This window comes from Macaca nemestrina, chromosome 11, assembly GCF_043159975.1.
Source record: "Macaca nemestrina isolate mMacNem1 chromosome 11, mMacNem.hap1, whole genome shotgun sequence".
Lineage (NCBI taxonomy): Eukaryota > Metazoa > Chordata > Mammalia > Primates > Cercopithecidae > Macaca > Macaca nemestrina.
In genome coordinates this window covers 98,630,905-98,658,568 of record NC_092135.1, presented here as the reverse complement: position 1 = coordinate 98,658,568, position 27,664 = coordinate 98,630,905, and the positions used below count along the sequence as shown (strand labels likewise).

General features: G+C 46.4%; 1 protein-coding gene and 1 long non-coding RNA gene across 2 annotated transcripts in view; one reads left to right on the top strand and one right to left on the bottom strand.

Moving 5' to 3' along the window:
- Positions 1 to 27,664, bottom strand: part of LOC105468120 (aldehyde oxidase 2) — a 76,727-nt gene that overhangs the window by 38,571 nt on the left and 10,492 nt on the right. The window contains exons 7-20 of the mRNA XM_071073157.1: positions 27,005 to 27,094; positions 24,603 to 24,683; positions 22,318 to 22,462; positions 20,251 to 20,343; positions 16,482 to 16,633; positions 14,460 to 14,553; positions 12,860 to 12,969; positions 10,908 to 11,092; positions 9,423 to 9,606; positions 7,271 to 7,363; positions 6,036 to 6,205; positions 4,696 to 4,810; positions 3,660 to 3,782; positions 429 to 525 (exon numbers count right to left, since the gene is read on the bottom strand). Of these exons, the coding sequence (XP_070929258.1) occupies positions 429 to 525; positions 3,660 to 3,782; positions 4,696 to 4,810; positions 6,036 to 6,205; positions 7,271 to 7,363; positions 9,423 to 9,606; positions 10,908 to 11,092; positions 12,860 to 12,969; positions 14,460 to 14,553; positions 16,482 to 16,633; positions 20,251 to 20,343; positions 22,318 to 22,462; positions 24,603 to 24,683; positions 27,005 to 27,094 (1,732 nt within the window). The remainder of the gene's footprint in view (positions 1 to 428; positions 526 to 3,659; positions 3,783 to 4,695; positions 4,811 to 6,035; positions 6,206 to 7,270; positions 7,364 to 9,422; positions 9,607 to 10,907; positions 11,093 to 12,859; positions 12,970 to 14,459; positions 14,554 to 16,481; positions 16,634 to 20,250; positions 20,344 to 22,317; positions 22,463 to 24,602; positions 24,684 to 27,004; positions 27,095 to 27,664) is intronic.
- LOC105468119 (uncharacterized) lies at positions 51 to 27,270 on the top strand. The gene is made up of 5 exons (XR_011609978.1): positions 51 to 862; positions 7,540 to 7,834; positions 8,132 to 13,755; positions 14,687 to 14,825; positions 25,183 to 27,270. It is a non-coding gene; the product is annotated as an uncharacterized lncRNA (long non-coding RNA).

Genomic DNA, 27,664 nt, shown 5'->3' with positions numbered 1-27,664 from the left:
CTCAGGTGATCCACTTGCCTCGGCCTCCCATAGTGCTGGGATTGCAGGTGTGAGCCACCGTCACCTGCCTGGGTGGCCTGGATTTATCCTGACAAGGACCCAGGCATTTGTCCTGTAGCAATGTGTTTCAGAGACTACAGTTCTGGATAACAAATTAAAAGTGCCAAGTTTGTTCCTTACTCTGCCCAAACCAAAATCTTAGAGATTTTCTTTTATGTATTCTATTGCTTCCTACCCCTCAACCCCAAAACTGCGCGTGCATGTGCACACACACACACACACACAATTTGAAAGGAAGAGGCGTAAGAGAAATTTGGCAAAGCACCAAGACTTTAGAGGCTGGACTTTCTGAGGGGAAATCATACGCTTTTGATGCCTGCTTCAGAATAGAATCAGGCAGAGTCTATTAACTATCCCCGGGAGCTTACCTTCAATAATTTGGTCGACTTTTTCAAAGGCCTCCTCAACATTTCCTTGTTCAAGTTTTTTTTCAGGGCACAGGAATGAATTGTGTTTTATGGCATCCTACATGGCAGAAAAAAAAAGCACAAAAGCCAGTCCTTCCGACTTTTCCTTCCACTGGTAGTTTTTTCTTAAAAACCAGCATGCTCTGGAAAATCACTGTCTCCCAGGGCAGATGGAAGGTGTCAAACAAGCAAGGGAGTATTAGAGCAGTAGGCTCACTGCAGAGATGAGAAGTCCGGGGAAAGGTCTTCTGGATTTGCAGAGAAAACCAGCAAGAAGGATTAGCGAAACCTTCAGAAGCAAGCTACGTTCAGAACCGAGGGCTGGGGACACTATGATGATCCCGGACGATAAATACTAATTTCTTATGTAAATGTGACTCTTCAGGGAACATGAGGTAAGTCAAATGCATGATAGGTGAGGTTCTGGAATCTGCCTGTTTTTTTTTTTTCTTTTACCTCTTTCTTGAAGAAAAACACTTGTGTTAGATTACTTAGGTAGCTCAGATACAAGAACCTCTCACTCAGGAATCTGAAAAATACTGAGGCTATCTTGAGGGGGAAGACACAAGTTAGTACACATCTCTGGGTCAGGAAAGCCCAGTATACATTGTATTAGGTTGGTGCAAAAGTAATTGCAGTTTTTGCTATAAAAGTTTGCAATTGCTTTTGCACCAATCTAATAGGAAGTTGGTTCCTTTCTTTGAGTATTTGGCATCATCTCATAAGGGCTTTTCTAGCTCTTTGTTCTATGTGTTTTTTTTTTCCCCCTGACAATTACATGAACTGACTTACAAATAAAGACTGATTCTTTAATGACCTACTGACAGCGGATCCTTGTTTAGCCTTTAGAACCTAGGTATTTTTCCATACTTCTGAATGACACCTGTCTCCTGCCTTCCTAGACTGATGGCCTCGGATGCCATAGCCTTTCTTGCTGATGATCCTCCTGGGAGCAGCTAATATTGATGGAGAGCTTGCTTTGTGCTAAGCACTGTGTAATAACAGTGTATGTACATGTATCCTTACATTCATTCTGTTATGATCTCGGTTTCCTAGATGAGGAAACTGGGCTTAGAGAGGTTAAAAGAACTTTCTCAAAGTCATATTGTAAATAAGTGATAAAGGAAGTATTCAAGCCCAGGCTAAGTTTTTAGAAACATTTTATCTAATGATGAACACTTGATTTTTTCAAAGCAGCAGACAATGAACAATATAGCTGATTTTTTCCATTTTCTGTTATACTAAGATCTCAGAAGCTATCCTGGTACATGTGAAAGTATGTTTATTGCCATACTGTAAATGTGTCATAAGACAGTATAATTTTTTTTTTTTTTTTGAGATGGAGTTTTGCTCTTTCACCCAGGCTGGCATGATCTCGGCTCACAGCAACTCTGCCTCCTGGGCTCAAGCGATTCTCCTGCCTCGGCCTCCCAAGTAGCTGGGATTACAGGCATGCATCACCACACCTGGCTAATTTTTGTATTTTTAGTAGAGACGGGGTTTCACCATGGTGGCCAGGCTGATCTCGAACTCCTGACCTCAAGTGATCTGCCTGCCTCGGCCTCCCAAGGTGCTGGGATTACAGGCATGAGCCACTGTGCCCAGCCAAGACAGTATAATCTTGTTATAGCATAGGCTATATTGGGTGAGTGCTAACCATGTGCCAGGTACTGTTCTAAGTGCTTTACACCCATTAACTCATTTAATTTTATGACAAACTAATGAGATATGTATTATTACTACCTCCATTTTACAGATGAGGAAACCATGGCACAGAGAGGTTAAATAACTTGCTTAAGGTCACATAGCTAGTAAGTGGTACAGCCACTATTCAAATCTGGCAGTTTGGTTCTAGGAACTGTGTTTGCAACCATGACCCTATGTTGCCTCTGATCTATAAAGTCATATAAATAAATGAATAGATGGATGAAGCACTATTGGTATTACATATGACAATTTTATGACTTGTGGAGGATTCTTTTTGCTGACTCTGGACAGTCCTAATCCGAGGGAACTCTAAATCCCTACCCATTCTGGATTCTAGAATAGTTCATGGGTGTGTCCTCTGGGTGCCATTTCCCCCTTGAGGAAAGTGGGGTTAGAAGTGAAATTTTAAAAACCCTTATTAGGATCCTCATTCAACCCAAGGAAGAGGAATGAGCCAAGAAAAATGGCCTGGATTTCTTGCAAACTTGGCAAATGGGAATTTGGAACAAAGTTGATTTGGTTTAGGAAGATCAAGAAACATTTTTTTTTAAAACACTTTAAATATTGAGCAATTTGTACTGTTTAGTTACGTTTTAAAATGTCCCAGTGGTTCACAAAAGCCTCTGGACACATTTGCTGTTCTGTCACAAGCACACAAACAAGTAAGCTTTTCTCAAGTCAATGACTCTGAACCTGTCCCTCACTGAGTCAGAACCTGCAAACCCCAGTCCACACCTGAACTGTCTGTCTTCACTCCATTATCTTCCCTGAAATACCATTTGAATATCATTATCTAGACTCAGAAACCAGAGTGAAGTTTCTGTGGAATTCCACCATGAAAGTTCCACTGCATTTGGGCTCCACCTTCAAAACATTACTGTTCCCAGTACGCATCCTCACCTTCCTCCTCAAGTCATAGAGTCTCCGATCTGTAGTGGTTATCTGGCAACCTGGAACAAAATCCACATTTCCCAGCTCCCCTTACAGTTAAGTGTGGCACGCGACCAGGTTCCAAACAAAGAGATGGAGGAAGGCATGTGCCACGTACATGCCTCCTTTTAAGGACTGGAAGTGTCCTTAAAGGGAGGGGGCACACCCTTCTTCATCACCTGATTCTCTCAGCTGTCTGGAATGTGGATGTAATGGCTAGAGTTTCCGTGGCTATTGTGGACCAAATGTGCCCTCCAGGAAGCAATGCATGATGGAGTGACTAGATATGAGAAGGCTGGATCCTAAACACACAGAACGCATTATAAGCCCTAGGCTGCCCACTTCTAGACTTTTTGAAAGTGAGAAACTTCTGTTTTTTCCATTCCTTGGAACCAAAGATAATTTCAGCTTGTACAAGTAATGTTTTCCAAAGAAAGTTGATTTTTCCAGAGCAAACCAGTGGCAAGAAAAAAAAAATTAGATCCTTCATTAAGATTTTTACAAAGGTACTTTTAATTCTACAACCTTAGGGAGAGACTGGCCAGCCCTGTTTACCTTGATGGTGAAGATTACAGGTTCCAGATCTTCATAGGTGATCTCTATCTTTTCAGTTGCTCGTTTTGCCTGTACATCTGTCTCAGCAACCACAGCACAGATGATCTGGCCCACACAGGTTACCTGTGGAAAGTACACACCTGAAGCAGATACAGAATTCTGGGTGGGAATAGGCTTAGCTCAACCTTAGCAGTGACTAGTGTCTTAGATGTCCCCGCTTAGCAATAGTAGCCACATTGGAGTCACATTTGACTACATCTGCTTGGCTAAAAATTAAAAATATATATATTTTTTGAGACAGAGTCTCGTTCTGTTGCCCAGGCTGGAGTGCAGTGGTGCCATCTTGGCTCACTGCAGCCTCTGCCTCTCTATTCTCTTGCCTCATAGCTGGGATTACAGGTGTGTGCCACCACTCCCGGCTAATTTTTGTGTTTTTAGTAGAGATGGGGTTTCATCATGTTGACCAGGCTGGTCTCAAAATCCTGGACTCAAGTGATCCATCCTCCTCAGCCTCCCAAAGTGCTGGGATTACAGGTGTGAGCCACCATGCTTGGCTAAAAAATATTTTTAAAGAAAAAATAATTTAAATAATACAGACAGTTCCATTGGCCATGTAACTCAGTGAATGTGAGGCTCAGAGTGGATGTGAGGTTGGCCGTAACTTGAATCTACCATGTCTTCTGTCCAGCTTGGTTGGCACGTGTTGCCTTCATGATATTTTAGAGTTTAAAGGTAAACAAAGTTTTTGTATAATGTGGCTCCTGTTGTGGACTGACTTGTGTCCCTAAAAATTCATATGGACTCAAGAGCATGCAGTGGCAGAGCTAGGACTTGTTGCTTTTCTGTAATACATTTCCTTTTACTATGTTATTTCCAGACTAGTAGGGCTGAATAAAGGCAGGCTAGAGAGGCGCCAGAAGGCTCAGCGCTTCCACCTCCCGAAGGCAGGAAGAGCTGGGAGCTGGACAGCTGGCAGGAGGGGTACCTTGGTGACTGTCTACACAGAATCATCTAGGAGAGCATGTCCTGGACGTACCTCCTCTACAGCCAGCAGTTTGTCACCTTCAGCGCCATTGGTGCCTGGAATATCTTCAGCTGTTATCACATCAACCACTTCCGGTAGTTCAAGGGCCTTGGACACATCAATTGATCTAAACAAAGAGATATTTAAGAAGTAGACATCACTCTGGGCAGGGTGGCAGATGCCTGTAATCCTAGCACTTTGGGTGACCAAGCAGGGAGAGATTGCTTGATGCCAGGAATTTGAGACCAGCCTGGGCAACACAGCAAGACTCTGTCTCAACAAAAAATTGTTTAAAAATTAGCCAGGTGTGGTGGTGGCACATGCCAGTAGTCCCAGCTACTCAGGAGGCTGAGGTGGGAGGGTGGCTTGAGCCCAGGAGTTCAAGGCTGCAGTGAGCTATGATGGTGCCTCTGCCCTCCAATCTGGATGATAGAGCCAGACTCTCTCTAAATTAAAAAAAGAGGAAGTAGAAATCAGCAAGCTTTGAGGGCCCCAAATGTGAGGGAGGGATAGAGCATGGTTGAAAATCGGAATATATGACAACAAATCCATCTTAGTTCCTGACCAATCAGAACAGACCTGCCAAGGAGTAGGGTCCAAGAGACTCCCACTGGGCCAGGAGATAACACTTTAGCTACTGGGAGACTGGAGGTGGAGAAGGGATAGTGTGGCTATGGCAAGGGGCGTTCTTGAAGGTTGGGACAGGGGCCATTCATTCTTGGGCATGAAGTGGGTGTTTCACTACCACCTCAATACCAGCTCTCTATCAGGTTTATGCCTTTGAATCATGTCTGAGGCTGTGCAGGGAGCTGAGGTTTTGTGAGATTAGGAGGGAAACAAAGGGCTTGTCACTGTGATTTTTTTTTTTTTTTTTTTTGAGACAGAGTCTCACTTTGTCACCCAGGCTGGAGCACAGTAGTTTGATCTTGGCTCACTGCAACCTCTGCCTCCCGAGCTCAAGTGATTCTTCTGTCTCAGCCTCTTAAGTAGCTGGGATTGCAGGTACGTGCCACCATGCCCAACTAATTTTTGGGTTTTTAGTAAAGACAGGGTTTTACCATGTTGGCCAGGCTAGTCTTGAACTCCTCACCTCGGGTGATCTACCTGCCTTGGCCTCTCAAAGTATTGGGATTACAGGCGTGAGCAACTGAGCCTGGCCAGTGATTTTTATTCTCTCTCTAGGGTGCTCATTTCTAGATGTTCTCCCTTCCTCCTGGAGCTGGCAACCTTTTCTTTATTCTTTCCATTTTAGGTTCTTTAGGTTCAGGAAATGGCAGGAGCATGGGCACATTCCTCTGAGGGGATCCCAGGTGTGCTTTTAAAAGACTCTTGAAAGCTCTTCGTTTACTTACATGATTTTTGCATGAGCCCTGCTACTGGTCACCAAAGCCATGAAAAGTTCTTTATCTACCACGGGAATGTCATCACAAAACATGGCTTCCCCAGTGGCATGTTTAAGAGCTGACAGGTGCATGATGGGGCGTCCAACTGGGTCTTGGAGAGGCTGGTGAGGATCCACATTCTACAGAGGAAGACAAGAGTTGCCTCAGAAGCCTTTACTTGTCAGAAGTGGCCTGGCCTATCACCAACACTCCTGAGCTAGGATTGAGAAATTGGATGGTGACCCTGGGGTGACAAACACTGGAGTGGGCCAGATGATGAGTGTGACACATCAGTGATGCCACTAGAACAGTGAATTGTCATTTCAGTTATGTGGCAATAAATGGCAAAGTAGGTGAAGGGGCACCCCAGCTTCTCCTTCTGGCATCTTCTTTTCCCTGGTGGTGCTCTCGGGGATCTCGCTGTCCTGCCTCCTCACCTTTCCAGTGATCAATCTGTCCAGCAGTACTGTCTTCACGATGATGGGGCCTAAAGTGATACAGTTGCCAAGGTGGGACGCTACAATCCAAGTCAGAAGCCCAAGTATGGACTTAACTGGGGCCTCTGGCACAGGGTTTGGGGGATGGTAACGGAGTCCCCCCAGATCCCGAATAAGGTGTCCTGGCTGCCCTTTGGAGTGGCATAAAAACATCACTAGGCTGTAGGGAGGTGTAGATAGTGTTTATTCTGGAGCTCCTCTCAGGGAAGCTCTGTGTGTGTGTGTGTGTGTGTGTGTGTGTGTGTGTGTGTGCGCGCGCGCGCATGTGTGTGGAGGTGGGGTGGGAGAGGGGTTGTGCTATAGCAAGAATCCATAATGTCTAAACTGTCCTGCCGGAAGGGTGAGTTCAGTTACTTGCAGGGCTCTTGTTTGTTGACTGGAGATTAAACATTTGCAATCAGAGCTAGGGGCTGAACCTTCCGGCTCGGCTGCTCTTCTGAGAAAATATCAAACAAATGCCCAAAGAATATCACTTTGAAGAGACTATAATGATTAGACTGTAGATTAGCTGGATGGTTCAGCCTTGAGTTCATCTAGCAGCAGCTTGCGCCTGACCTCAGGATTCCAGCGTCTCCCTGACGCAGACTAAGCAAAGAGCCATTGCGCGGGCAACGACTAGAACGTCAGACCTGAAACCAGAGCTCTGAAAGGCTTGCTCACTCAGCACGGCTCTAGTTTGCAGGTTTCAGTTAAATCAAACTCACTGACCTGGTACGTTTGGACTCCCTGGGGTATTGTGACTGGGAAATCTTCGAGAGCACTTAGGAATTGGTCTGAAACTTCAGAACGATGACGGCTGTCCTGAAAGATGGTTCAAAACAATAAAGATAAGCTGGTTAGCTACGGTTAGACTGGGCTTTGGTTTACGTGAAACTGACTTGGCTAATGTATCCAGCATAGCATGCATAACCAGGATCCATACTACCTGCCCCGGCTTCATGTTCTATGAATGTTTCTTGTTTCCCTCCTCCCTCCAGATAATGAGGACCCTGAATGACTGCTTGGAATCTGATCCTCAAGCCACCCTGAGGAGGGAGAGGCCTGCCAGAGAGCGGGGGCAGAGGCAGGAGGAGAAGCAAGGAAAATGGCTAGATAAGCCATCCCAGAATAAGCAGGCATCCATTGCACACAAAAGGACTCAAAGCCGGATTGCTTTTCTCAGGAACTCAACTCTCCCAGGAGAGCGGTAGCGGTGAGGACGCTGCTCTGGGTGTCACTGAAATTTGTCAGGTGTCTTGGTTCAGAAATTAGATGGCAGCAAGGATTATCCTGGTGAGTGTGGTTGATGAGGGTCTTCATCTGAGTCCGTGAAAATCAGATACCTTAGAACACTAGGCTATTGGGGTGAGCTGTGGTTGGGGAACAGGGAGTACAAGGGAGGGTGAGAGTTGTAATCATGGTCAGGGGAGGGGTGGAGAGAGAGAGAAGGAGAGAGAGAAAGAAAGAGAGAGAGAGATAATATGTTTTGCTTTGCCTAGCCTATTCCAAAAGTTTACAATCAGAAAAATCTGGAAAGCTATTTAAACATTAGCATACGCATCAGGTTTTGGTCTTTTTTTTTTTTTACAGGCTCTTGCTCTGTTGCCGAGGCTAGAGTGCAGTGGTACAAACACGGCTCACTGTAGGCTTGACCTCCCAGGCTCAAGAGTTCCTTCCAACTCAGCCTCCAAGTAGCTGAGTCTACAGATATGTGCCACCATGGCCAGCTAATTTTTCCATTTCTTGTAAAGATGGGGTTTCCCCAGGTTGCCCAGACGGGTCTCTAACTACTGTGCCCAAGCCTGCCTTGGCCTCCCAAAGTGCTGGGATTACAGGTGTGAGCCACCATGCCTGGGCAGTTTTGGTTGTTTTGAAAAATAAAATTTTATTTTATGTTTTAGGTTGATAATAAAATTATAGAAGAGGCAAAATGAATCTCTAGTGCCAGCAAAGTGATTAGTGGTTGCCTGGGTCAGGGGCAAGATGGTGACACAAGGGGACATAGGATACTTTTTGGGATATTGGAAAATTTGAAGTGGTAGCTATGGAGATATAAACATTTGTCAACATGCGCTGAATTTAAATAGGTGCATTTTATGATGTGTAAATTACACGTCAATGAAGTTGATTTTAAAAGAAAAAAGCTGCACACTGGCAGCAGGGACATCACAGTGTTTCAGTGTTCAGGGCACGCAGTCAACATTTGCGGACTGCAGAGAGTCTGGCATCATGAGCCTCATGTAGCCCCTCAGGGCTGGATCCCAGGAGGAGGGCCGGCTGGGAGCTGACAAGGCCTGACTCAGCGCAGGTGACAGGTAACGGCACAGGCTGTGCACAAGACAGTTTGCCAAAGTGACAGGAAAGCTGTGAGCTTATGGGTGCAAGGAACACATAAGAGCCAGATACTATGGGTCAAACTGTGTCTGTTCTAAATATCTGTGTTGAATTCCCAGCACTCCAGTCCCAGTTCTTCAGAATGTGGCCTTATCCAAATAAGGCAAGGCCTTTACTGCAAAGGTAATCAAGTTAAAATGAGGTACTTAAGATGGGCCCTAATCCCATATGACTGATGTCCTTGTGAGAAGGGGAAATTTGGACACAGAGGTACCCACAGGAGAACTTCATGTGAAGACAGAGATCAGGGTAATGCTTCTAGAAGCCAAGGAGTGCCCAAGATTGCCAGCAAACCAGGAGGAGCTAGAGGAGAGGCAGGGGCAGAGTCCCCTGCACAGCCCTCAGAGGGAGCCAGGCCTGCTGACGCCTTGGTTGAGGACTTCCAGCCTCCAGAACTGTGAGGGAACATGTTTCTGTTGCTCAGGCCAGGCAGGCTGTGCTACTTTGTTTCAGCAGCCCCAGCCAGCGAATACACCAGAGCACCCACAGCCACAGAGAACAGCTTCACCAGCTTCTTCAGTTCCTGCAGAACCTCTAGGTAGAATTTGAAGAGGAAGCTGACGACTAGGGTCCTCTTGAATTCCACCCGGCCACCTGGGGCTGAGCCTGGGAGCGAGACTTCATCCAGAAGCAGCCTGCAAGCCTCATCCAGCATCAACTCATTCCAGCGCCTGGGAGGGTCGGAGGCAGGAAGGAATTGGTTAGAGGGCAGTTTCTAGCATGGCGTGATGTGGGATAGTGACCTTTTAGAGACCCCAGAGTTACCTCTGGAAACTCAGAAATCACCTAATCAAGCTGCTTAGGGAAACCAAGGCCTGGGGAGGCTACATCGAGTGGCCCAAGGGTCATGGCAGGGTGAGAATGGGACCTCTTCCATTGCAACTTGAACACGAGCACGTTCCAGAGCCAGACATGCTAGAACCAAGTATTAAATAAGCAGAGCAGGCTGGGCATGAAGGCTCATGCCTGGAATCCCAGCACTTTGGGAGGCCGAGGCGGCTGGATTGTTTGAGCCCAGTAGTTTGGGACCAGACTAGGCAACATGGTGAAACCCCATCTCTACTAAAAACACAAAAATTAGCTGGGTGTGGTGGTGCACACCTGTAATTCCAGCTACTCGGGAGGCTGAGCATGAAAATCACTTGAATCCAGGAGGCGGAGGTTGCAGTGAAGCTGAGATTGCACGACTGCACTCTAGCCTGGGTGCCAGAGTGAGACTTCATCTCAAAAACAACAACAAAACAGACCACTAGGGCCAATTCCATTGTGAACTGAACAGGACTCAGACTTGGAGACTGACTTCGCTGAGGAAGAAAGTGCGTGTAATGGTGGGAGCCTTAGGTGCTGCTTGGATGCTGCCCAGTGTGGGTTTGCTAGACTTTTTTTTTTTGAAACACAGTCTTGCTCTGTCACCTAGGTTGGAGTGTAGTGGCATGACTGCTACTCACTGCAGCCTCAACCTCCAGGGCTCAAGTGATCCTCTTGTCTCAGCCTTCTGAGGAGTTGGGACTACAGGTGCATGCCACCATGCCCAGCTAATTAAAAAAAAAATACATATATATAGTAGAGATGGGATCTCGTTTTCTTGCCCTGGCTAGTTTTGAACTCCTAAGCTCAAGCAATCCTCCTGCCTTGCCCTCCCACATTGCTGGGATTATAGGCATGATCCATGGCACCAGGACGGCTAGGCTGTTGATCTGTATGAGAATGAGCGCAGATGGGAAAAAATTACCTGCTGGCTGAATTCAGGCCAGGTCATTTTTGTTGTATACCTCATCCAAAGAGTGGCATCCAATTAATCAAAGTCAAATAAGGTTTAATTCATTCAGTAAAATGACAGAAAGAACAAGCAGTGATTTTCATGTAAGAGTTTCCATCTTCCCAGGGCTGTACTGATGCTTGCCAGAGACAGATCTCTACTTGTTTTATTTAACAGCAAGCTTCCCCCTCAGGGTGCGGGCTCTTGGCTTACCTCCCAAGGAGCTGCTGGCAGGATCTGTGTGCACTGATGGTGGCAGCCCCCACCCCTCCATAGGCAATGCTCAGGTCCTCAATGCTGTCTGTGCCTTCTTTGAGAAGGACTCGCATGCCGGCATTCACGTGGGGCAAGGCGTTCTGCTGGCACTGAGCCTGTCGGAAGGCGGACACAAATTCCCACTGTGGAGACAAAAACCATTTGGGGTTATCTGATATGTGAAAACTAAGAACGTGGTTTATGCGTCTTGTTGCCACTAATTAATCACTTAGACACAATCTAACAAGACACCAAAGACAGTTGGCACAATTAGAGGACACCTTGGCTGCCTTCTCGTTCAAAGTTAGAACAGCGTTCTCCCCAAGTCCCATTCTCAAGGCCTTGGACACCCTCAAGGAACAGGGATCACCGCGCACTCTCCCTCAGAGGCCAGGATGCCTCTGCACGGGATGCTGTGGGAACTTACTCCTGGACACCCATCCATGTGCTGGCATTGTGAGGGGCCATTCCCTCCAGTTTTCAGATGCCTTTTCCCCATGAGGGTGGAGGAGCCCTCCGAATGCAGGGGCTTTTAAAGGTGATTTGCTAAAAGTACAAAGGAGACCCACCACATTGCTTGGCTTGTAGAAATGTTCACTTTTCCACTTGGAAAGCACAAAAGGGAGCCGAGCAAAGCTTTCCAACAGTGGCTAGGGAATCTTGTGTCAGGAGGAAGAGTCAAGAGGTGATGGCTGCCCCAGCTGACCCCTTGGCGCCATGACCTTTGGTGAGCTGAGGTGGGGTCCACGAAGATGGCCTGTGCCCCTTTGTGCATTTCCATCTGTGCTGCCACCAAGGGTGCACATGTTTGAGTGGGCTTATTTTTCCGTCTGCTGCCTTTTCATGAATTTAAATGGGAACACGTTTTGAAGTTTCCATTCCAAAGGAAAAACTAATGCAGATCACACATGGCTGAAAGCATAACTTATGACTCCCTCCATAACCAGGCTGCCCCCCAGCTTTTGGAGCTACTAATTAATCACACAGACACAATCTAACAAGACACCTGGCACAGTCAGAGCTGTGCTGGTTGGAATGTAGGCATGGTTGTTGGAGGCAGGGGTGCCCCAAAGGAGCCCCCCACTGTTGATCTCTGCCTGGTCGCTCCCTGCTGCTGGGCCGGCGAGCTGATCTATTGCCCTGGCTGGAGCTGGGCTGTGCTCTAGGTAGAGATGGCTCTGGCTGAGCTGGGAAAGCAGAGACCTTCAGCCAATGGTAACGACCAATGCTCCTGTAGAAGAACACTACTGCTACTGTAGCAGAAGGCCCCAGATGGGGAGTGGGCCATCCTCATCATCCTGGTGCCCCAGAGTCTTGGCTGCTCCTCTCCGGGACTTCGGGGGCTGAGCTAGGGTGTGTGTGGGTGTGTGTTGCATTGCCTCTCTCTGGGAAGACTATCCTCTTGGTTTCAGGTACAGCTTTGGCAGAGGCACAGGGAGCAGGCAGTGAGGACAGAAGGTCAACTCCATAGCTGGCTGGGTGGCCACATCAGCCGCAGGGATTCTGAGTTAGCAAACATCTAGGGGCCCTCCTGCGCCCATGAACTATTGGCTAGAGTGGGGTGTGGGACAGCGAGCCCTAGCCCCCATCTCGCTGTGGGTCAGTTAGAGACGCTCCATTCCACAGCCCGAGAGCTTGAACTCGTGGCCATGAGGGGCGTGGTGGTGTGACCACAGGCCCTCAGCAGGCTCCGCCCTGCAGCTACAGCAACAGCCCCACATCCACACCCGGAGCTGCCTGCTCTTGGCTGTCGGAGGGCCTTGGTGCTGGCCCAATCCGCAGTTGGACAGGAAACAGGTTTGCAGGGCAGAGTTATTTTCTTTCCATCTGTTTTTAGATTTCTAAAGATGACTGGGCTCAGTTATGAAAAAGGAAAAACCACCCTCAAAAGCAACCAGCGGAATTCTGACCTTTTGAGAGTGCGGGATATGCACAGATTCCAAAATTTCCTCCGGCTTAAGGTCTGCACTTGCCAACCCAGCAAGAAAATGTTCATTTAGAGGAATCTGCCGCGTACCTTCTGTGGAAGAGAATGATGTTTCTGCACAGTCACAACAAGGAGAGCAAGATTATTCTATTCTTTTAAATGTCAGCAGTGGAGAAGGAAAGGCCAGCTTCCTCTACAGAGAGCAAGGCTGAGGTCTGAGTCCACGGCAAAGTCACAGGGTCCCATCATGGGGTCCCAGTGGTGGCACCATCGTGACATTACTATTCTTTCATCAGCATATGTGCTATGTGAACTGGGGTCTCTTCTGCCTGGAAGGCTCACTGGGCCTGTGGTTAACTACACAGAACCTGTTCAGAGCTTATGGTCACTTACGAACCCTTGTTAAGGCAACATCTTGAAGCCAACACACAGTTTGTTTTCACTTTTAACTATTCAATTCAGTTCAAGCCACTGACTTTGCCTTTTGTTCTTCCTGCTGTTGTCAGCTCTTGAGACAGACACGTACACCTTTAAAAATGAAGTGAAAAGTTCTGAAACCTCCTTCTAGCCCAGTTACCCCCTCTTGGTGACCACAGCTGTGCCCTCTGGCCCACAGGAGTGCAGTGAGGAGGTCAAACCATGGCCTGGGGACTGTGACATGCGTTTGATCCCTGGCACAGTGAGCACTGTGCTGGCTGGAATGGAGGTATGCTCGTTAGGAGGCAGGGTGCCCCGAAGGAGGCTCCCACGGTTGATCTCTGCCTGGCCCCTCCCTGCTGCTGGGCCAGTGAGCTGATCTACCGCCTTCGCTGGAGCTGGGGCTGTGCTCCGGGTGGAGATGACTCTAGCTGAGCTGGGAAAGCAGACCTTCAGCCAATGGTAACGACCAATACCTCAGCACAGCCTGGCATGTAGTTGCATCCAGTCAACTGGGTATTAGTATCTGGCGGGGGAGAGGGGGGCAGCTGGGGGCAGTGTGAGTGTGCTGGGCGCTTGGGGAGATGAAAGGGAGGTTTAGTCGGCAGCCACCCCAAGGGAACATTCCTCTCAGCTAGCAATTAAAATCCATCACTGCCTACCCCTTCCCAGGGGCCCACCATGACCTGTGTGGATGTCCACTGTGTGTCCTCACCAGCCTTGTAGCTTCTTACACAGCAACTGCGGGGCGGGGAGACAACTTTGAGGGCACTGTGTGGGGGCCTCGGACTGTGTGTGGGCGGAGAGAGCCCATGATGAGGACGGGGTAGCAGGGAGCAGTCCCTTGGCCCATAGGGAGGATGCACACTGCAACCTCACCCTCAGCTTAGCCTCTGCACGTCACCTCTGGTGTTTGCTGATCAAGCAAGATACATGGGTGAACATGTGAGCTACCTGAGTGTGTGGTCCCAGGTTGTGTGTGTGTGGTGTCAGAAGGAAACACCAGCTGCCTTTTGGATCAGTGCACCTTCCCTCATGAGTTGGGCACCCCATGGTGAATTGAGAACCAGAGACTCGGGCTTTGACTTAAAGCAATTCCTTAAAAGAATAAATAAAAAAGACAAAAGATCTCCGGGTGCTGTTCAGAGCGTTCGGAGGCAGCTTACCTGCTGAAATCAGATTGAGGGTAGCATTGCTCACAGCAAGAACTGGATTCAGGTCCGAACAGCAATGCCGGCTTATCACATGGCCCCCTAAGGACTAAGGAGAGAGTTACAGCTCAGCCATTCTATCTCTCAGCTTCTCTACCCGGAAGGCACCTGCCAATGGTCTTCTTAGTGGCTATGAAAGGGTCAAGAGGAATCTGTCAGTTCAGTCTTTCTCTCTTTTGCAGAGGGCGTGGGTTCAGCTTGTCAGGGAGGGCCCCTCCCACTGGCTTCTTTGGATGGGAAGAGGACTCAAGGGTGCCTAGCACTTACCTAACACCGGTGTGTTCCACGCACTGTCTAACCCCTGACACACAGCCCAGTGAGGTGGGTGTCGTTATCTCTATTTTACAGATGAAGACACTGAAGCACAGACAAATTATGAAACTTGACAAATGTGCCCAGCTAGGAAGGAGCAGGCCTGGGATTCAGATTCAAGCAGGGAGGCTCAGTGGCCTATTCTGAGCCACCCCACTCAGCCCTGGCCACAGTGAAGATGGCCACGGTGTTGGCCACAGAGGTGCCATCTTGCCTTGGTGCACAGCCTCATCTCTCGTGGGCTTCTGAAATGGCCAGACTTCACATGGGCTGTGTCAGTGTTCTGAGGCATCCACACAGTTGGACAGAGAATTGCCCTTTCACTCTTTTTTGGGAGCCCTCACTCAGATCTGATGGAGCCTGTAGCATTTCAGAACTTGGGAGGGAAATGACTGGCCATTGAACTCAAGATTCTCCTCCCAGCATAGAGAAGGAATCTATGGTGACCTCCCGGTTGCAGTGGTCTGGGCTGGAACACAGGTGAGGACAGGAAATCCCCATTCCTTTATGAGCAGCTCCATTTTACTTTTTTTTTTTTTTTTTCCTCCTGAGCTGAAATCTGGCTCCCTGGACCCTCATCTGTCGGTTAATTCTACTCTCTGCTCATATTAATAACACATCGGACCTCAGGAGTCTAGACATAGTCCAAGGCAGCTCTCATGTTCCCTTTGCCTGTTCTCCCACTCCTAGTCCTCTTTTTAGGGTGGTTTCCAACCCCTCATTCTCCCGCCACCTTCTCCTCACCAGTGTACCTCGTCAGAGTTCCTGACTTGGGAGAGAACATTTTGGAATCACTTGAGAGCTGTTTTAAAGGAATCATGCCCTCCCTGATTTTCCATATCCCAAAGATTTCTGCTATACAATTGAGGGTATGCAGGGGAAGGAGCATATGTGTTTCAAAAACCTGTGTCTCTTTTCCTTTCTTTTGAGGTCAAAATCAACCAGATCTTCAAGTATGCCTCCCAGATCTGACCATCTTTCTCCAGCTGTGGTTTGAACAGTCCAGAGTAGAGAAGGCTACCCTCCTTGTTTTAGATACTCTACTTTTGTTAATGCAGCCTAAGACGAAACTAAGTTCATGGACAAGCTTATCATGAAACTAGCAAAACCATAACATCCTTTTCTCACCTGTGATTAGTGGATGCTTAGCCACTCTTTTGAGCTTGACTTATAGTTCTTCTTCTTCTTCTTTTTTTTTTTTTTTAGATAAAGTCTTGCTCTGTTGCCCAGATTGGAGTGCAGTGCCATGATCTCCGCTCACTGCAACCTCTACCTCCTGGGTTCAAGCAATCCTCCCACCTCAGCATCTTGAGTAGCAGGAATTACATTCGTGCACCACCATGCCCAGCTATTTTTTGTATTTTTAGTAGAGACAGGTTTCACCATGTTGGCCAGGCTGGTCTCAAACTCCTGACTTCAAGAGATCCACCTGCCTTGGTCTCCCAAAGTGCTGGGATTAGAGGCGTGAGCAACTGCTCCCGGCCTATAGCTTTTTCTTAAATATATTTATTAAATATGTTTATTAATTTTAAACATTTACTGCGCCTGTTGCTTCAATCTGCTGAGACCTTTTTGCATACTGATTCTGCCAATGCATATCCCAACATTTCAGTGAGGTTCAGAAATAGGTGCGGTGTGCCCAGTGATTGAAACCAGGGAACATACTGCCATATTCCGGATCTGCTGGCCTGCCAGACTCCTCAGGTGCTTCAGGAGGGCTTGGTACGTCTGTGTTTTCTCCTCTGGGAGCTCAGCTATCCTCTCAGCCAAGATGTCCTGCATCTGGGCCAGGCTGCAGCCAGCGCCTATTGTCAGTCCTGGAAAGCAACTTGTTTTTACTAGTGACATAAGAGGAGCAGCCGAATTATAATCATGGCACCAGGACCTCAGTGTTTGGCCAGTGCAGTGAGTATCCACATTGGCTCACAGAGAATCGCTGGGAACTCAAAAACAGCACAGATGCCCCACTCCCAGATTAATTCAATTAGAATCTCTGCTTTTGTTTTTGTTTTTTTTTTTTTTGAGACAGAGTCTCACTCTATTGCCCAGGCTGGAGTGCAGTGGTGCAATCTTGGCTCACTGCAACCTTTACCTCCCAGGTTCAAGTGATTCTCATACCTCAGCCTCCCAAGTAGCTGGGATTACAGGCACCTGCCATGGCCCCGGCTAATTTTGTATTTTTTTTTTTTTTTTTTTTTGAGACAGAGTTTTGCTCTTGTTGCCCAGGCTGGAGTGCAATGGCGTGATCTTGGCTGACCACAACCTCCACCTCCCAGGTTCAAGCGATTTTCCTGTCTCAGCCTCCTGAGTAGCTGGGATTACAGGCATGTACCACCATGTCCGGCTAATTTTGTATTTTTAGTCGAGACAGGATTTCTCCATATTGGTCAGGCTGGTCTCGAACTCCCGACCTCAGGTGAGCCCCCTGCCTTGGCCTCCCAAAGTGCTGGGATTACAGGTGTGAGCCACCTTGCGTGGTCTGTTTTTGTATTTTTAACAGAGACGGTGTTTCACCATGTTGGCCAGGCTGGTCTCGAACTCCCGATCTAAAGTGATCTTCCCGCCTTGGCCTCCCAAAGTGCTGAGATTACAGGCGTGAGCCACTGTGCCCAGCCTGGATCCCTGCAGCTTTTTAAAAGGTTTCAAGGTGTTTTTACACAGCCAGAGTGAGATCCCCTGGGCTGGTCCACACTCTTCTTTTGATACACACAAGGAAATAGAGGCTAGAGAGAAGGAATGACAGCAAAAACTTGCAGGTGGCAAACCTTACTAGAATCTTCAATGATCTCCTCCTGACTGATTGTGGTGAAGCTATGTAAAGTTGCTTTGTGATTAAGGGAGATAAATCGGATAGCATTAAAATAAGGCAAAGGTCATTCAATTCCCCAGGTCATTGTCTAAAATCTATAATGCTTTGATTTCAGGTTTTGCACCCGATACTCAAAATCTTCAACAATCAGTTTTGTGAGGGTCACTGGTCAATTGGCTCATGCAAGGAGCTGCCCCAGCCATTTATGTTGAGCATTACTGGGCATGAGGAAGGGGGCTCCCTCATCTCTATTTCTTCCCTGGAAGGGTCCAGGGAAGTAATGGAAGGATCCAGGGAAGTAATGGGAGAGTATCTAGCAGGATTGAAGTAATGTTATTTGCTAACTGGCAAGGAAATAATTCAAAATTTCAACACCCTTTGGAGCCATAAGTTGTGAGGATTGGCAGGATATTAGCATAAGCTTCAGGGTTTTTCTTCAGTAAGGATGAAAGGGTTCAAATCAGTCTTCAAAAGGGAAGTAGTCACCCAAACCCCCAGGAGATGAGTTAGGCAGCCTTTAAAAATTAACCCTTCACACCCTGGGGTTTGCAGAATGAAACGCTAATGTAGAGTGATTTGACATTACTAGCTAGGCTGGTTCTAATTGCAGTTAGTCTGTTTTTATCAGTTTGGGCTGTGATTTATCTCTTGTTGACTAATCTTTGAGAATATTTCACCCTCCTACATAGCTGTATTTTATCAATATTAAGAATGTACTTGGCATGACACCTCCCCCACCTTGCCAGCATACTCATGCAACACCCCGCTGCCTCAGTAATCTCAGCTAATTTAGTTGATGAGGGAACCATGAGCTGCTCCTTGTTATCCTTATGCTAAACAAATCTAAACTATCCCTCCCCGCTGGAATGTCTCAGCCTGGAGTTCTCACCCTGTTCTTGTTTTAGCGTCTCCTAAAGTGCACTCTGTAACAGGGGATCTAATTTCATCCCATACCCATCAGTGATGGTCTGTTGCTTCCTTATCACAGGTTTCACTGGAGCCTGTTCTTTAACTTCTGGAACATCCTGGCCTGCCTTCTCTTTGCAGGAGTACTAGGAAAACCAAGCTTTTTTTTTCTTGGTCATACAATTCCTTCTCCCTCAGGAGAAGACCCAGAGCCTCATTAGTAGGGGAGAAACCAGAAACAAAAAGACATAATTATTATTAAGGTCAGAAGCATCACATCGACTAGCATCACCACCTCTTATTTGACATAGATGGAAAAGGGCAGCTCAACCCCAGTGGGGACTGAAGTGTCCCTGTCTGCTCTGTTGCCTGAATTCTCATAAGAGTTCAAACACAGTTTGAAGCCAAATAATTCCACTTCCATTGCACACGTCACCACCTCACCTCGTGCTAGGCACAACACACCTTCTGCCAGGCTATACTGAGAACATTCTACTTACTGTGGTTCTATTCGTATTTTATTCCATCTCTGGTCACAAAATCTATCTTTCTTCCAATGCAAGTGAAAAGAGCTTTAACTTTGATTCTCAGAAAGGGCATTTCAGTGGAACTCCGTGCTTTTCAGGGTTCATGGGTCTATGGGATGAACATGCAATGACTTTCTGGATACTAACGATTTTGAGAAATCAAATGTATACTGAGCCAAACATGTAAGTGATATGGTTGAGAATGCAAACTTTAAACAAATGTTTAAGTTAAAATTACAGCTGTGCAACAATGTATTTCCTGGGTGTGCTGGTGGGGAACACATCTGACTCCAGTGCACCCCACCCCAGCCAGTGTCTTTCACTCATCTGGGACTTAGGAAAAGTTCGAGAATCATGGAAACTTTCCTGCAAGCCACTAGAGGGTACTCATGTTTTAATTTTAAGAGCCCTAAAGGAAGGTGCATTGTTTGTTTTAGCTCTGCTTTGGCTGCAGAGACCAAACTGGGCAGTCAACTCACACAGCTAATTGGACAGGCTCTGTGGTGGACCTGAGGGGTGTAATGGCAGTAACAAAAAGAGTGCTGGCCAGGCATGGTGGCTCACGCCTGTAATCCCAGCACTTTGGGAGGTTGAGGTAGGAGGATCTCCTGAGATCAGGAGTCCGAGACCAGCCTGGCCAACATGGTGAAACCCCATGTCTACTAAAGATACAAAAATTAGCTGGGCGTGGTGGCAGGTGCCTGTAATCCCAGCTGCTCAGAAGGCTGAGATAGGAGAGTTGCATGAACCCGGGAGGTGGAGGTTGCAGTGAGTCGAGATGGCACCACTGCACCCCAACCTGGGCAAAAACAAAAAACAAGAAACAAAACAAAACAAAAGAGTGCTGAATTGGGAGTGTCCGTCATCCAACTGATGGACAGCATCTGCCCTCTCTTGCTATCGTCCCATCAAAGTCTCATTGCAAATTTATTGTCTGGGGTATCATGGCATTTTATAGGCAGGTAACTGCAAGGTCCTAAATGATATTATTTGGATACTCCTATTCCCCAGAAAGATTTTGACAGTAAAGTTTCATGGTGGGGATGTATTTAAATTCATTCCAGTTATTCTTCATTTTTTAAATATGCAGAAGAAGACAAACAGATGAGGAGGTTCTGAGTTATTTGGCGAGTGTTAGTTTAGTGCAGGGTATCACCTCATTGACATCCTACTAAAAACACCAGGAACTCACCATCACTTGTTTTTGTCACCATACTCAGCTCAGAGATCCTTGCAGGAGAGAGGAGAACTGGATGAAATTGTCTTTGAGATTTCATTGCAGGTCCTGAAGCATAGAGATAGTTAGGAAAGGGACAGTTATCTTAGAGACAATTAGGAAAGAGAAAATGCTTTTTTTGGGGGGCATTAACATTTTCTTTTTTTTAAAGTGGAGATGGGTTTTTGTCATGCTGGCCAGGCTGGTCTCAAACTCCTGACCTCAGGTGATCTGCCCACCTCGGCCTCCCAAAATGTTGGGATTACAGGCATGAGTCACTGCTCCAGGCCTTGAAATTTTCTTATAAGAGATTCAGATACATTAGAGATTGACAGGAAATGTGTACAGATGTGAAAGCAGTGGTTATATACTCCTGCCAAATAAATGTATGCATGTATGTATCTATTTATGCACTCACTATGTCCATATAAAATAGGATAAGATGCTTTTTTTTTTTTTTTTTCCCTGAGATGGAGGCTTGCTCTGTCACCCAGGCTGGAGTGTAATGGTGTGATCTCAGCTCACTGAAACCTCTGCCTCCCAGGCTCAAGCGATTCTCCTGCCTCAGCCTCCCAAGTATCTGGGATCACAGGCATGAGCCACCGCACCCGGATAATTTTGTATTTTTAGTAGAGATGAGGTTTCTCCATGTTGGTCAGGCTGGTCTCGAACTCCTGACCTCGGATGATCTACCCGTCTTGGTCTCCCAAAGTGCTGGGATTATAGGCATGAACCACCGCACCTGGCCAAGATGCTTTTAAAAACACCCCTGCACATAGTTACCAGGAGACATATAAAAGAATATTTGTAATGCCAAAACAAACTGTTCTCCAGCAATATAATGGATGTCAAATTGTTCCACGTTCATATGATGGAATACAGCACAGCTACGTGCAACAATATGGATGCATCTCAGGTCAAGTATGTTGAACAAAAAGCAAATTGCAGAAGAATAATACCCTGGGATTCTTCTTATTATTGGGAGTGGGAGACCTTGTAACCTGACTTCCGACCAGAGGTCAGGACTCTCCCTCCAGTCCATTTATGTGAAGTTCAAAAATATGCAAAGCTAAACAACATATTGTTTAAGGATTCAAATATAGGTGGTAAAACTATAAAAATAAGGAAGAGAATGACCAACACAATATTCAGGCTAATGAGTACCTTCAAGGAGGAAGGGAAGGAAAGGGGATGTGGCTTGAGAGGGCCCACAGGGGTCTTCAAAGTTCTTGGTAAAGTTTGTGTTCTTAAAGTAGATGTGGGTGGTAACTGAGTGTGCACTGTATTGTTAATATCCCTATAAATATTTTATAAAATTCTACTATATTCATTCAATATTTAACAAAAACAAAAAAGAATAAGACAAAGTAAATGATAAAAAACCCTCTAGGCCAGGCGTGGTGGCTCACGCTTGCAATCCCAGCACTTTGGGAGGCGAGGCTGGTGGATCACCTGAGGTCAGAAGTTTGCGACCAGCCTGGCCAACATGATGAAACCCTGTCTCTACTAAAAATGCAAAAAAGGCTGGCGCGGTGGCTCACACTTGTAATCCCAGCACTTTGGGAGGCCAAAGTGGGCAGATCATGAGGTCAAGAGATCGAGACCATACTGGCCAACATGGTGAAACCCCGTCTCTACTAAAAACACAAAAATTAGCTGGGTGTGGTGGCAGGCACCTGTAGTCCCAGCTACTTGGGAGGCTGAGGCAGGAGATTTGCTTGAACTCGGGAGGTGGAGGTTGCAGTGAGCCAAGGTTGCGCTATTGCACTCCAGCCTAGGTGACAAGAGCGAAACTCCATCTCAAAAGAAAAAAAAACAAAAAGCAAACAAACAAAAAACCCCCACAAAAAACCCTCTAAAACTTTCCTCCCACACCTCTGGGGTCCAGGGTATATGCACATCCAACTTTGGAGAGCACTGGCTTTATTATAAAGGATGAAGTTTTCATCCCTAAAAAGTAGTTTCTGTAGACTGAGAACAGAGTAAGGGACAGAAAGTTCAGCCCAGCATTAAGGGTGGAACGAAAACTGGGTAATCACTTACCCAGTGAGGTGTTGCCCACAACGAGAGGGGCCTCGGGGTGTTTCACTTTCAGCTCCAGGAGATCCTTGAGGGTCCCAGGAGAGATCCAGGTAACTCTCTCTCCATAGAAGGTCAGTGTTCGTTTTTCTGGATTCTCTGCCATCCTCTAAGGGCAAATGACAAGTATGTGTGCCCGTGTGCACGCCTGTCCTCCTGGCTTATCCAAGGCCTCCGCTGGAGATGTGTTCCTCTACAGAGATGTCAGGGGTTCTGGGGTGCATTTGCCCAAAAATATACTCACTATACCCATTGGCTAATGCCTGAATTTTCATAATTGGATGGCTTTTTGGGGACAAGTAACAATATAAGCTGGCACTTGTTATTGAGCATTCAGTGTGGATTAATTTAGCATAATGTAGTCTTATGGCTTTAAAAATCGTAATTACACTAGTGCTCCTAAATTAATATCTTCAGCCTGGCTTTTTCCTCTGAAATCCAAGTTCGTATCTCAATAAGTACTTGACGTTACCTCTTAGATGTGTAATAGGCATCTCAAATTTAATATGTCTCTTGGACTGGCTTAGAATTATAAAGATAAAAAATTAATATGTCAAAAACTGAGCTCCTCATATCCAATCCCCTTCCAAGCCCCCAAAGAGAAATCCCCAGAAAGAAAAACCCCCTGTTCCTCCAGCGGTCTTCCCCATCTCCGTAAATGGCCATTCCATGCTCCCAGCTGTCCAAAACCCTGGCGTCAGCCTTGACAAGCGTCTCTCCCTTCCATCCTTGCAGCTTATCCACCAGCAAATCTTACTGGCTTTTCTTCCAAAATACATCCTGAATCTACTCGCTTCTCACTCCTTCCACCCGAGCAGACTGGCGCAGCCACCACCATCTCTCAGGATGCCGTTAGTCCCCTGACAAGGTTCATGCTCCTTCCCTTCCCCTCTGCAGGCCATTCTCAAAACAGCAGCCAGAATGATCCTGTTACCACTTGAACTGGAGCACGCCCCTCCTCTATCCAGCCTGTTAGTTTCTCACCCCACACAGAGTAAAAGCCGAGCAGCATGAAGTCCAGCATGGTCTGCCCCTGACAGCTCCCTGGCCTTCCCCTCGCTCACTCTGCCCCAGCCAGGCTGGACCACGCTCTGCCTCTGATCAGGCCTGGTGTTCTCCTGCCCTTGGGGCCTTTGCATTGGCTGTTCCAACCGCCTGGATTGCTCGTCTCCCTCTTCAGCTGGGAGGGCTGGCCCCCTCACTTCCTTCCAGACTTTCTTCAGATGTTATCCTCTCAGAGTTTTCTTTGGGCAGGATATCTAAAATTGCAACTCCATGCATCCTATCTTTCTCTGCTTTATTTTTTTTCTCCTTAATACTTCTCAATCTCTAACAGACTATATCCTTTCAAAAATTATTTATTATTTTTTGGGAGGACAGGGCCTCACTCTGTTGCCCAGGATGGAGATCAGTGGCATGATCTCGGCTCACTGCAGCAGCCTTGACCTCCCAGGTGCAAGCAATCTTCCCACCTCAATCTCCCAAGTAGCTGGGACGACAGGTGAGTGCCACCACAGCTGGCTAATTTTTTGTAGAGACTGGGTTTCGCCATGTCTGGCTGGTCTCTAACTCTTGGGCTTAAACCATCTGCCTGCCTTGGCCTCCCAAAATGCTGGGATTACAGGTATGAGCCACTGTACCCGGCCACACTATATCTTCTATCTACTATTTTGCTTATTGTCTGCCTCTCTCACCAGATTACAAGCTCCTTGAGGGCAGGTGTTTTGTTAGTTTTGTTTCCTGTTCTATATTCAGTACCTAGAACAGTGTCTGGCATGTTGCTGGATGGATAAGTACTGGTTGAATGAATAAACAAACACATTAGAACCCCTTCAGAAATCGGTGTTTGATAGAATAGGACTGCTGCATTTCTGCAAAGAAACACGCTGATGGGAGGAAGGCTGAAAGGTAGGGGCCTCTCCTGGAAGTGTTCCTTGGGGTCAGTATGCTGGAATGGGCCAGAAGACCAAGGAGAAGCTTAGCAGTGCTGTGTCTCGTGGACAGCCACTAGTGACACATTCCATGATGAGAGAAATGAAGAAATCATTTACAAAACAGCCGCAGCGGAGGCTTCAGGGAATGTGCCAGGGGTCAGGCAGGGAGTGGCGGGGAGGGAAGCAGGCATCTTCATCTTATCGAACATTTTCACAATTTGACAATTTCATGGGAAGGAAAATGGAGGCTTTATAAAACTGAGTTTATAACCAATGATATTTAAACAAGTACATAAAATATCCAGCTTGTCTTACCAAGAGTTCTGGGGGAAATATGAGCTCCTGGGTTGGGTCCAAGGATTGAAACTCCTCTTTCGCAAATAACTTCGTGCAAATCTTTATAAAAGGAAGAAACAGATGGCTCTGTCAGCCCAGCTCCACTGGAAACAGCCTTGTAATTCTTTATAGGAATTAGGCAACATGAACGTAGTGATAACTCTCCTAGTCTCCCTGGACAGCGAAATAGTTCAAATCAAATAATTTAAAATAGGAATCTTATTTTAAGAGAAATACTGATTTGCCACTAATGCAACACTAAAGAAAAGAGTATTCTATGAAATACTACAAAGAGTATTCTGGAAAACACCAAGACAGTCTATGAAAAACTATGAGAGGTTAAATAAATTAGGGAAATCCTCTCCATTGTGCCCCACATGCCCATGCATAAGCACACACACACACACACACACACACACACACACACACAGAGTTTGACTTTAATAACAATAGTTAACATTTATTAAGTGCTTGCATTCCAAATGCTTTTACATGTAATTTATTTAATCTTCACAATAGTTGTATAAAGAAAGTAAATTATCTCCATTTTACCCTGTAGGAAACCAAAGCACAGTGAAAAGTTACCCAAACTGTAATCCTGTCTGGATCAGATCTGTTTTAGCTTTGGAAAACACTTCTTGCCAGAAGAACATTCCTGAAGAGGTAAGGAAAACAGAGAGAGAACTGCGGAGCACAGAGGTGGACGTGGGTGTGCTGGAGAAGAGAATATGCAGGCGTGAAAGGTAGACAGATCAGGGTTCACTCACTCGGAGGTCAGCACTCTAACCTTTCCAATGGAAAAATCCTTAACCTCTCTAAGGATTAAATGAAAATAACCCATATTTTGAAGGGTAATTGTGATAATAGGTAAAATGACCTGACATTTGTCCAACACTTCCCCTCCTTTTCTATCTCTCTGAGGTTTTCCCAGGCTCCAGAAAAAAATAAAAACACTTGTAATTGTTCCTTGATAAGGTTCTTAGTAGGGCCATAGGTTAGGCATTTCAGGGCCACATCTGAATGATCTGTTTTTGCGTTAGTTGGCATTAGAAGTATAGAGAGTGCCTGAGGGCAATAATGTGGTATATATCTAACACCTAGAAATAAGTTTGTGCCCGGGAATTAAAATATATATATAAAAAAATAAATGAACGTTGAGAAATGAAAAGTTTTCTTAAACAGATTCCAGGCCAAGACTTAACGGCTACGTAAGTGGAAGATCTTAACATCGCTTAAAGAGAAGGGGGAGCCGCTCGGGCAGAAACCTGGCCTCACGCAGGTCCAGTCTGGTGGAAGAGAAGGGTCTTCTCTGACGCTGCCCATTAAGGCTATGCAATTGCTTTGTGTCCATGCTCACCAAGCAGCCTTCTCATTGTAATTTGGCTTCCTAGTGTGTTTTCCTACAGGGAAAGGATCTGTGACTCAGTGAGGGCAAGATCCACTTTATAATTGTGTTTCTCTTCATAAACGAATATGGGGTTCATTCCAGTTTAAATGTCATGGTCTTTTGAGTTTGATTAAAGTGAGTCAGGTAGTCCCTAGAGCCCAGTCATTGCCCAAATAAAATTCCCGAGACCACAAAACTGAGAATTGACTTTAGGATGTATTGACCCCAGCAAAGCACTGATCCTCTGTGAAGCGGCTCTGAGGGGTGAAGCCCCCTCCCTTGGGCAGCAGTCCTCTGTGTCACAGCACACTTTCTTCAGACCCAATTAAGGTGACAGTGGGAGCCAGGAATGGGAAAAAGATATGTGTGAAGGATGGAAACACACAGGTTTGTCTATGGTCAGCTCTATGCTCTCAGATTTCCTCGCTTACTGGGAGCTGATTCTGTATTTTATCCTGTATTTCAAGTTCTCTAAGTAATATCTTTAAGAATTTGGCAGTGCCGTTTTTTCCTGGAAAGGAGCATCTCTCAGACAGCAAAGCCAGAGACTGGAATCTTTAAGGCTGGACTTCCTGGCTGGGGGGCCACTGACTTGTGTGTGACTGTAGACCGCTCCTCAGCCTTCTGGGGCTGCAGCGCCCTCTGTCTACAAAGGAGGAGACATGACAGAAGACAGCTCTGCAGGGGCAAGTACAGAATTCACCTCCACCTGAGAATGTGGCCCATCCAGAGTCAGGGGAAGTGCTTTGTTTCTGATCTGAGTGTTTTTGTCTTCCTGTTGTCGCAGCCTTTCTGACTATGAAGGGGAAAATCGGAGTGTGGGCTTTGATCACCACTTGCCGCAACTCCCAGAGAAAAAGAGCTTTATTTGCACATGCGCTTCGGACAGTTGTAAGCAGAGAATGACCATTAGAACAAGCAAGCACAGTTTCAACACTGGGTCGGCATTAAGCAAGACTCACAGTGAGCGGACAAAACAAACGAAAGGACTCACCTCATTTTTCTTGCCAAGTGGGGAAGAGTCATTTTCTCCCCAATCCAAGCAACATTTTCCCGTTCCTTTCTGTTGACAGCTATTTGACTCCTAAGAAGGTGAAATGCCTTAGATTAAAAACTTTTGAGTAGGTAAATGGGAATGTGCCCTGAAAAGTTGGCAATTTAAATGAGACTTCAGACTTTTTAAACCACTGTGGATGGTTTCTGTTGGAACACCGATAATCACAAGGGCTTTCTTTTTTGCTTATTTTAAAAAATAATACATATAAAGGGCTGGGCGCGGTGGCTCACACCTGTAATCCCAGCACTTTGGGAGGCCAAGGCGGGCAGATCACGAGGTCAGGAGATGGAGACCATCCTGGCTAACACGGTGAAACTCCCGTCTCTACTAAAAATACAAGAAATTAGCCGGGTGTGATGGCAGGCACCTGTAGTCCCAGCTACTAGGGAGGCTGAGGCAGGAGAATGGTGTGAACCCGGGAGGCAGAGCTTGCAGTGAGCTGAGATCGCACCACTGCACTCCAGCCTGGGCGACAGAGCGAGACTCCACCTCAAAAAAAAAAAAAAAGACTAATACATATAAAGCATATAAGTTACAAAATTTGATAGGTAATATATAAAATATATAATATAAAATAATATAGAATATAGAGAAATG